The sequence below is a fragment of the Humulus lupulus genome, chromosome 5, assembly GCF_963169125.1.
Source record: "Humulus lupulus chromosome 5, drHumLupu1.1, whole genome shotgun sequence".
Taxonomy (NCBI): Eukaryota; Viridiplantae; Streptophyta; class Magnoliopsida; order Rosales; family Cannabaceae; genus Humulus; species Humulus lupulus.
Genome location: NC_084797.1, coordinates 64,042,865 through 64,051,878, shown reverse-complemented (window position 1 = coordinate 64,051,878; position 9,014 = coordinate 64,042,865). Strand labels below are relative to the sequence as shown.

The 9,014-nt window shown below is 32.0% G+C and overlaps 2 protein-coding genes across 2 annotated transcripts; both read right to left on the bottom strand.

The window, feature by feature from the left end:
* Window positions 1–3,970: 3,970 nt before the first annotated feature.
* LOC133780434 (long chain acyl-CoA synthetase 9, chloroplastic-like) lies at window positions 3,971–5,169 on the bottom strand. Its single transcript, XM_062220182.1, has 4 exons — window positions 5,015–5,169; window positions 4,768–4,941; window positions 4,428–4,657; window positions 3,971–4,107 (listed from the first exon to the last, which is right to left on the bottom strand). The coding sequence occupies exons 1-3, from the start codon at window positions 5,138–5,140 to the stop codon at window positions 4,601–4,603; spliced, it is 357 nt and encodes a 118-aa protein (XP_062076166.1). The 5' UTR covers window positions 5,141–5,169; the 3' UTR covers window positions 3,971–4,107; window positions 4,428–4,600.
* A 518-nt stretch (window positions 5,170–5,687) lies between these two features.
* LOC133779185 (probable E3 ubiquitin-protein ligase ARI7) lies at window positions 5,688–8,755 on the bottom strand. The gene is made up of 5 exons (XM_062219177.1): window positions 8,614–8,755; window positions 6,971–7,018; window positions 6,087–6,158; window positions 5,900–5,999; window positions 5,688–5,818 (listed from the first exon to the last, which is right to left on the bottom strand). The coding sequence occupies exons 1-5, from the start codon at window positions 8,722–8,724 to the stop codon at window positions 5,688–5,690; spliced, it is 462 nt and encodes a 153-aa protein (XP_062075161.1). The 5' UTR covers window positions 8,725–8,755.
* Window positions 8,756–9,014: the final 259 nt, after the last annotated feature.

The following is a 9,014-nucleotide window of genomic DNA, read 5'->3' as shown; positions in this document are numbered from 1 at the left end:
AAGGTAGAAATAGAAGAAAGACTTGGATTTTGGGACGATTGTGAAATTGAGGAAGTACTTTTAAAGGACAACTTTAAATTCTAAGATTTTAGCTGTTTACTTTCTACATGAATGGAACTCACTATGTCTATTGGAAAGGATCATTCTGCTCTGTCTCAGAGCTGGTGTTTTGCACAAAACCAGCAATGAGACAGTCAATCATTTATTTATTCATTGCCTTTTTCTGAAAGATTGTGGATAAATGTAAAACTATTTATAGTTGGAGGCTTTTTGGATTACTTTACAGTACTCTGTAAATTTGTTAAGTTTCAATTTTTAGGAGTGGGTAACGAAAATAAAAAGTAGCTGTGGGATTCTGCTGTGATGGCTATTTGTTGGTCATTGTGCTTAGAAAGGGACAAGATAAATTTTTTAATATTGAAAAAGAGATTGATATTATTTGGGCTAAAGTAGGCATCTCAGTGATTTGTTTAAAAAGAATTCAGGAATTGTATTTTTGGTTTTTCAAGAGATTGAGCATTTTTTGTTATTTGGATTTTAGTGGACTTTTCATCTCCTTTATATTTTGTCTTTGACAATAGTAGGGTTTAGCTCATTTCATTTTGTCAAACTTTCTGATTATGTTCATTGTGTTTCTCTCACACATAGATTATGATGAGAAGGTTGAAGATGTTGTTGATTATGAAGACTTTGATGAGCAATATGAAGGACCAGAGGTTCAAGCGGCCACTGAGGAGGACTATCTTTTGCCCAAAAAGGCATACATTTCTAATTCATTGGCTACTTTGAAGCCTACTGCATCTGTATTTGATGATGAAAATTATGATGAAGAAATTGAAGAGGAACAAGAGGTGGTTGATAATGATTCAAAGGTTCCGAACACTCTTTTGGGTAGGCTTGGTTAAGACTTTTATTTTGGCAACTTTTCTGTTAACTGTTCAATATTTTATAGAAGCGTATCATTTCTTTATTTGGTTGCTATCATGCATGTATAATTTTGTTTTGTTTTTGAATGTTTGTTTTCATACACATTCCAGCTTAAACTGTTTTCAAATGACTGCACTTTTTAGGCCTTCTTGCTTGGTAACATAATTATTTTTTTGCACCCTGAAAGTCTGGAACAGACATGATTTTGGTTTAAAAAAATAGAAACATGCCTGGATACTATAAATTGCAGCTTATAAGAAAGGCAAAAACTATGTTTGGGAGCCTTCCAAAAATAAGAAAAACAAAACTCCATTGCTATGGATAGAAGATATTGTTTTCAACTTCCCGAAAGATAGAGAGAAACAGTAATAAATGTTATATCAAACACCTTTAGGAATGTGCTATAAATGTAAAGTATTTGTATTTGTGGGTATATGTTTTCAACATAAAGTCCATATATGCATGTATCCAGCAATATGTATTTGAGGAATGAACATGCCTACCTAGGACACAAACACAGCATTTATTGATCAACGAAATAGTTGTAGAATGAGGGAGATCATACATTGTTTTTACGATGGTATACATTTCTATATTGGAGCAACAAGCAAAGTATGTAGATGCTTTGGAAATTCTCACTGGGAATTTAGGATCTCTGTTAATGATTGAAATTGATAAACTACGTATATAGGTACTTTAGAAGATTTATTTTCACTGTTTGATTTTTTTGGCTTGTCACCTACTCATGAACTCGTGAATATTGGTTATTACATTACATCTTATGAAGCATATTACATTAAATCTTTCATGTTTATAGAGGTTTAATAAAATGGATAATTAATATAGGGTAATAATATTGATCCTCTAATCTTTTATAGGTGTATACAAAAGGGATACTAATCTTTTGAAGTTTATTAGATATACATCAAATAACTAACAGAAAATCAGAAAACACTCCAGCCGTATTTATTAATCAACCATCAATCATTATCAATTCAAAATATTCAAACAACACACAAGTTTTCTTCCTTATCTCGCCGCAGCACACAAATTTCTCAGAACTTACTTCACTAATACACACAAGTTCTCAACCTTCCGTTATCACCGCAGCACACAATAATAATAATCTCAGAACCTACTTCACTATGGATGAATATCTAAGATATTCAAACTCCTCTAACATTTACAAAGTATTTTAACAAAAATAAAAGATAACATACCTCTTGCAAACTGCTGCAAATAAAGTTCCCTCCAATTTGAAATCCAATGAAGCCACTAAAATGAAAGCAAAATTACATACCAATTAATAAACTATCAACATCATTCGACCTTTAATTAGGAGTCATCATTAAAAAAAAATTACAACTCTTACAACCAAGAAACTATCCAAACCCACTATAGAATCCTTGGAAACTAGAGCTCACAAAATAAAAAGAACAACAAAAATCTTAAATACAACGACAAGAGGCAGCAAAAGCAGCAGAAAAACTAATAGCAAAGGCCAACAATAATGCAACAGTTTGAAATAAAACCAACAATAAAAAGAAAAGCAGACACAACACACATAGAAAGAACAAAAAACCAAAAACAGTTTGTATTCCAATTTAAAAGGATGAAAAAAATCAGATTTCTTATCAATACAAATAAGGGAAATGATAAATCCATGAAAGTTTGTTCTATCTTGAGCATTTTCTCTACAATAATGAATACCTTGAAAGTGAAAAAATAGCCAAATGAACCAAACCTAGCTGAGATGAAAATATGAGATCCCTTTATAAATGCCTCAGTTCCCCAAAAGGTAACAAAAATAAAAACAGGGTCAAGAAAACACACAAGGACCCACATTCCCCAAAAGCTATTACAGCCAATGAAGAAGAGTGATATTGGTTCATTATCAATGGTTCAGTGGAAATAGATATTAAAAATGATAGGTTCATATACAGTTGCTTTACCACCATGGACTGTCTTGACTCTTGAGACCAATTTTATTCCCATATAAGCCTTTCAATGAATACTAATAATAGCCAAGTAGAAAAGAAAATGCAGAGAACACCTCTTTGATTAAACAGACCAACAATCAAATTCAACAAGAGTGGTATGGAGTGAAGAAAAGAGAAGCCCTTAGATGGTTTAGCAGCAAAAACTCATATCAAAACAAATGTAGATTACTTTATTTATTATCACCTATTAGAACAGTTCATGTATATGCATAGCTAAGAAAATACATTATATATAATCTTAATCAATAAAGAAAATCAGTAGAACAAGAAACCTTATGACTACAATTAAAACGTAATTGAACATGTTATATATGCAGCAATTATATACAATCACTATTGTAAACATCAATCATAACTCAGACAACTACAGCTGAAGTCCTCAACCTTAAAAGGAATAATCTCAAGACATTGCATCAACTTATAAAAAAGAAAATGCTAACATTACTTGTACACGTATATTCCATAAAAAAAATTTAAAAAAAGGCACATGGGACAAGAATAAACCACCACCCCACAAGCGAACCCTATTGGCATCCTCCAACTAATTACTACGAACCAATTCCTCTGCCACAACTAAGTAAGCATAAATCATACTAAAGCCCCACCAATATTAGTTTTCAAATTCTCTTATAACATAAAATATAGTTTTCAATACATTTAAGTTATTTACCATATCAATCTATGCAAATAATAAGATTTTTGAACAATTTTAAATCTAACACGCATCTTTAAATAAAACTCACTTGCTAGAATGCTGCTAAGACTCTTCTCAACTGCTTTTCCAAGAATATCATTGTTTGCATAATCCATTTCCACTCTTTTCATCTCCCAAAATCTATTTTAAAAATAATAAGAAAAAATAAATCATTCCTTTTAAATCGAAGTCAATAATATTAAGTGAACTGATCTAAAAGCATGTTGCTTCATGCATTTTAATTTTTCATTAAAACCTGGCTAAAAGCAATCAATACAAAATATTATATAACCACTATGTCAAAAAGCAATCAGTTGAATATTTATATTAGATGAAATTAACGCATAAATGATCAACTCTTAATATACCTTAATGTAGCAACAAGGAAGGGGTGGCCCTACACGGCCCACTGCTGTGTCATCTGCCTCAGAAAAAGCAGCTCCAGCAAAAGTTTCTATCAAGCCATATCCTTGGCCAATAGGAGCCCTATTTAAGCATAATCAACCAAAAAGAAAAGTATGCAATAATAAGCAATAGATACACATGAAATGAAAAGTAACACGACCCATTGCAAGAATTTCACAGTGCATAGTTAGTCTAGCATGGAACTAAATATGGAAGTATTAGCATCTAAATGAATTTGGACGAGTGATTGCGTGTAAATAAGTATGACATATAACTTCACATGTGGACACACTAATCTAGTAGAGTTTGCAATCCAATAATTTAACCTTTTAATCGTATTAAATAACAATGTTAAACCTCAAATTCAATTATTGCAAATCTCAAGAATATGAAATAATTACCCCATGCAGATATTGATGAAGCGTTGTGAATCCGCAGAAAAAGGAGCTCCACCACAGAGCATAAATCTAATATCTCCTCCAAGTACAGAGCGTATTTTCTTAAAGATGATTAAATCCCACAGCATTCTTTCCAGTCCCCAAGCCCCAAACCAGCTTCCTTCTACAGTTGCCAGTCAACGTGTATATGCAAATGTAAAAAGAGTCTTCGCTAGACCCCCAGTATCCTCAACCTGATATTTATGGACATAATTAATTAATAAATAAAAACATATTCCAATGAGTACATGCACCCGAAATCACCACAAAGCTAGGGGGAAAGAATTATACAACCAATAAGCACCTTTTTCAGTACTCCATCTCGAACACGATCCAATATAGCAGGAACTGCTGCCATGAGAGTTGGCTTTAATTCAGAAGCATCTCCCTTGGTTCCCTTCTTAATTTTGTTTGATATGTCTGTTAAAGTCAATGGGGAACCATAACCAATTCTACATCCCGTAGCCACCATGACAGACTGGAAAGTCACGAGTGTGTCACAACAAATTTTAGTGTCTAACATGCACAAGTAAAAGAACATATGTGGGTACCTCAGCTGCCAATTCAAAAATGTGAGCCAGGGGAAAGTACGCCAAGTAGACATCTTTGCTATTTAGTTCTGGAATGACTGTTATAACTGCTGCAGCAGTGGCTACAATGTTTCCATGTGTTATCATAACACCCTAGACAGTCACACCAAAAAATGTCATCATGCAATCTTGGACATTACAAATTAATTGCTCAAGTTTCAATACTTTCAGAAGATAATTGAACAAGTATTCAATTCAGAATATATACTTGTAAAGAAGAACTCCAAATTACATTTTTACTTGAACTAAAATGTATAGTAATTATTCACTTCCAACCAAGTTTCTCAAAAGAAGCCTTCTTCAATGAATAAAGACAAACATATGGAATCATTACATATTGAAATTTTATTTTATCACTATTAATAGGAAAACCAATTTTGACCATTTTATTTAAATCTAACAGCCATAATAAATCACTTTATCGATAAAGCATCAATGTCAAATAAATAACAAATACCATTTTTCATACAAAAAATTGACCCCTGCCAATAGGGAAAACACCCCTACCGAACTAGCTCCCTATATATTTAGATAGATATTTATTCACACACATAGACAAATTAATATTAATATGCATGTTGCATAGGACCTTTTCATTCAAAGAAAAAAGCCAAGTAAATTTTTGGTTTGGCAACTACCTAGTCAGTCCAGCAAGTTTTGTGCGAAACTCATTGAAGTCTTTTGATTGGCCCTCTGCATTAAGGTAAACATGTAGCTCCTTTTCTGCACATTGATGAAGTCTTTCGAACCCAGACTCTGCCTCACCTGCACAAAAAGCCAAAGTTAAAACTTAAAAGAGGGCAAAACAAAGATAAGTTTAGAATCAAGCTCAATAATACTACTAACCTTGCAAGTACTCAAAGAACTGTCTCTTGGCATGTTCATGCTCTGGTAAATAATATCCATAAGCATATGTCCATTTCAAAACACGCCTGCACTCAACGATCTGAAAAAAAAAAATAGTAAGGAAAACATTATTTCATTTCTTCGAGTGAAGAAACTGTACCTTGAAATAAAAGTTAAATTATCTTACCTGAAGCCAGGCCTCTGTTATGAACTTTAGCTGTGACTCAGGTTGGCACTGTATGTCACTCAGCTTCTCAAGCTAAAAATTGAATAAATTGTAAAACTTAAATAAGTAACAATAGGAACAGTCTCAGCCAAGTAAATGTAGAACAGGAAAACAAAAAAAAAAAAATTTTCCTCCCTCCAATCACAGGAATAACACACGGTTTATATATTGAAGATAAATATTTCTTGAGCAAAACAAAAGCAGAAATATCTTATAAATTAGGATAGTTACAATTGAAGAGAACTTATTTGTTGGCAGCAAAGTATTTTTTTTTTAAGTGACAAGTAGGCATGAACAGTTAACATACAAAAAGCTAATGTTATAAACAAAATAGGAAAGAGTCGAAATACTGTTCTCTTGGGATATACTTTGCTCAAAAAATAATAAGGCATACTTCTGCAGTGCTATTTCCTTTTCTATTCGAAAAAAAGAACTAAAGATCTAATTCAAGATTGGTGAACCAAAAGAACAACCACTTGAGGGGCATGTCCCACATTTTATACATTAATAAGAACATGTGCCTTTGCTAATTAGCAATTGATTGAGTTAAAACTCCATGAATCCTAAAAGAAATTCGTACATGGTCAAAACTATCAGCCTCTCAAAAATATACACTAAGCATGAGAGAGAGGGGGGTTAAAAAAACCAATAATAATAATATCCACCTATGAATTTAATTACTCTACAATTTGATCATGAAACTAACAATATATCACTTACATCATAAATATGTATATATATCACATGAAGAAATCTACAAATTGATAACACATATCACACTAGATCATCACTGAACTAATAATTGGTTCAGAAAAGAGAAAAAAAAAAGTAATAATAATGCTTACATGCACGCTCTGCATTTGCTGTAAGTCTGCAAGTGCTTTTTGCCTAGACTGCAATTAGAATGAAAAATAAGAAATCAGACTCCACCATTACGTATATAATAAAAGAGCAAGAATCCACAGTTCCTTGACAATCTAGTAAGGGTCAAAACAACAAATAATATCAAACATCACATTCTATTTGTTAAAACCTCACTACAAAGACGAATCAAAGTCCAACTAGCTGATAGGAATTAATTGACTTGTTATAAAAAACAGCTGGTATAAAATACTAAAAAAGGAAATAGCCACAATATATATACCATTACCAAGTGTTGTATTTTGTTGACCCACTCTGTCTGTAAATGATGTTAGTGGAGTCTGAACTGTATATTAAATAATATCCAGAAACCTATAGTAATTCTGTGACATTTTCATGTCTTGAAATACAAAACTCATGAATTCCTAAATTTCACAGCTCACTTTTTGGACCTTGAGTTTGAAAAGAGTCGTCAAGCCAAATGTATGTACCAATTATTGTCACAATTCAAAACTTATGAATTCATAAATGGGTTGATGATGTCTAAATACTAGATGCTTATGATATTCTAGATTACTATGTGGATATGGGTTTATTTGCTATTTCAATTCACTTTAAGTTTGATTTATAAAATTCAAATTTTGTTTAATTTTGATTTCATTCAGTAAGAACTGCATATTTGACCAGGCCTAATTATATGGACAGGCTATTGGAATTAGTGATAAGAATACATCACTCTCTTATCTTCTTACTCTTCTATTTCTATTTCTAACGCATTCTTCATTGGCCTTCCTTCACTCCTTTTATCTTTTCCCTATATTCCAATCACTAAACTGATCCTACAATTTCTTTTTTAAATTGGTAAATTATTAGCTGAAGTAAAAATTATTATTTTCTACAAAGTAATAAAAGTAAAACATTCCTGCATGAAACATTAGATATAAAGAAGCACCTAAGTAAACACGCAGAACATACATTCAACAAAACATTCCAAAGGTAATTGCAGCTATTACTACAAAGGGATATATCTATTAAATGAACGGAGAATAAAGCGCTTTGTCAAAAGATAATAAGGTCAAAGTAGAAAGTTGGCTTGAATTTTTTTTATTTTCTTTTGGTGGGATTGGATTGGATAATATTTATCATTTGATTTTGTTGTGAAATTGGAGAGTGATTTTGTTGTAAAATTAGAGAGACTATTAAAAAAAATTATTAATCCTCCTAACATGGGATAGCTTAATCTTTGCAAAACTTGAGAGATAATTTTATCCTATCCAATCCCTCATTTTTATGTATTGCAAGGTAAGAAAAAAAAAGTTAACAACTTTGCGTCCAACTTATTTTCTCCTAATTCTATGTTTATCTCTTATATTTTTTAATCCAATCCCACTTTCCAAAGGTAAACTAAGGGTACTATTTTAAGATACATTGTTTCACTCTTTTTTTCCTTTAGAATCAACATTGTCCATGCAGAAAAAAAAAAAAAAAAGGAATGCTTCGCATATTGAGTGATCAATTTCTGCTATAAATCATAACAGAAGAATCATCAAAGTAAAAAGGAAAAAAGACTAAATTGAAACGTCAACAACTGAAAGAATATTAGCACATTTGGCGAACTGGTACATACCGATTGGTTAGTTGCCCATCTTTCGTAATAATGAGTATACCTCTCTAGCGAGTTCTTGGCCATCTCTCTTCTTTTCTCAGCTTCAATAAAACATCCCTTTGAGTTCCCCATTTCTGAATCCTCGTATAGTGAAAGAGTAGATCCTTTCTGAATATAGAAGTTATGAGTAAATAGTCATATTGTCCATGACATACAATTCACAATGAAGTATAGCATAAAGTGCGTCTAGGCACACAAATTGTTATCCAGTGTGGTTCGACTATTATTTTGTCAAAAACTAAAGCCTCTCATAAGCTTCAAATGAGAAATCTAGATAGAGTTTCATCGCAAAGTATTAACATAAAGTACCTATTGACAAACAAATGATTACCCAGTCCCATTATAGTTGATCAGTAATGTTA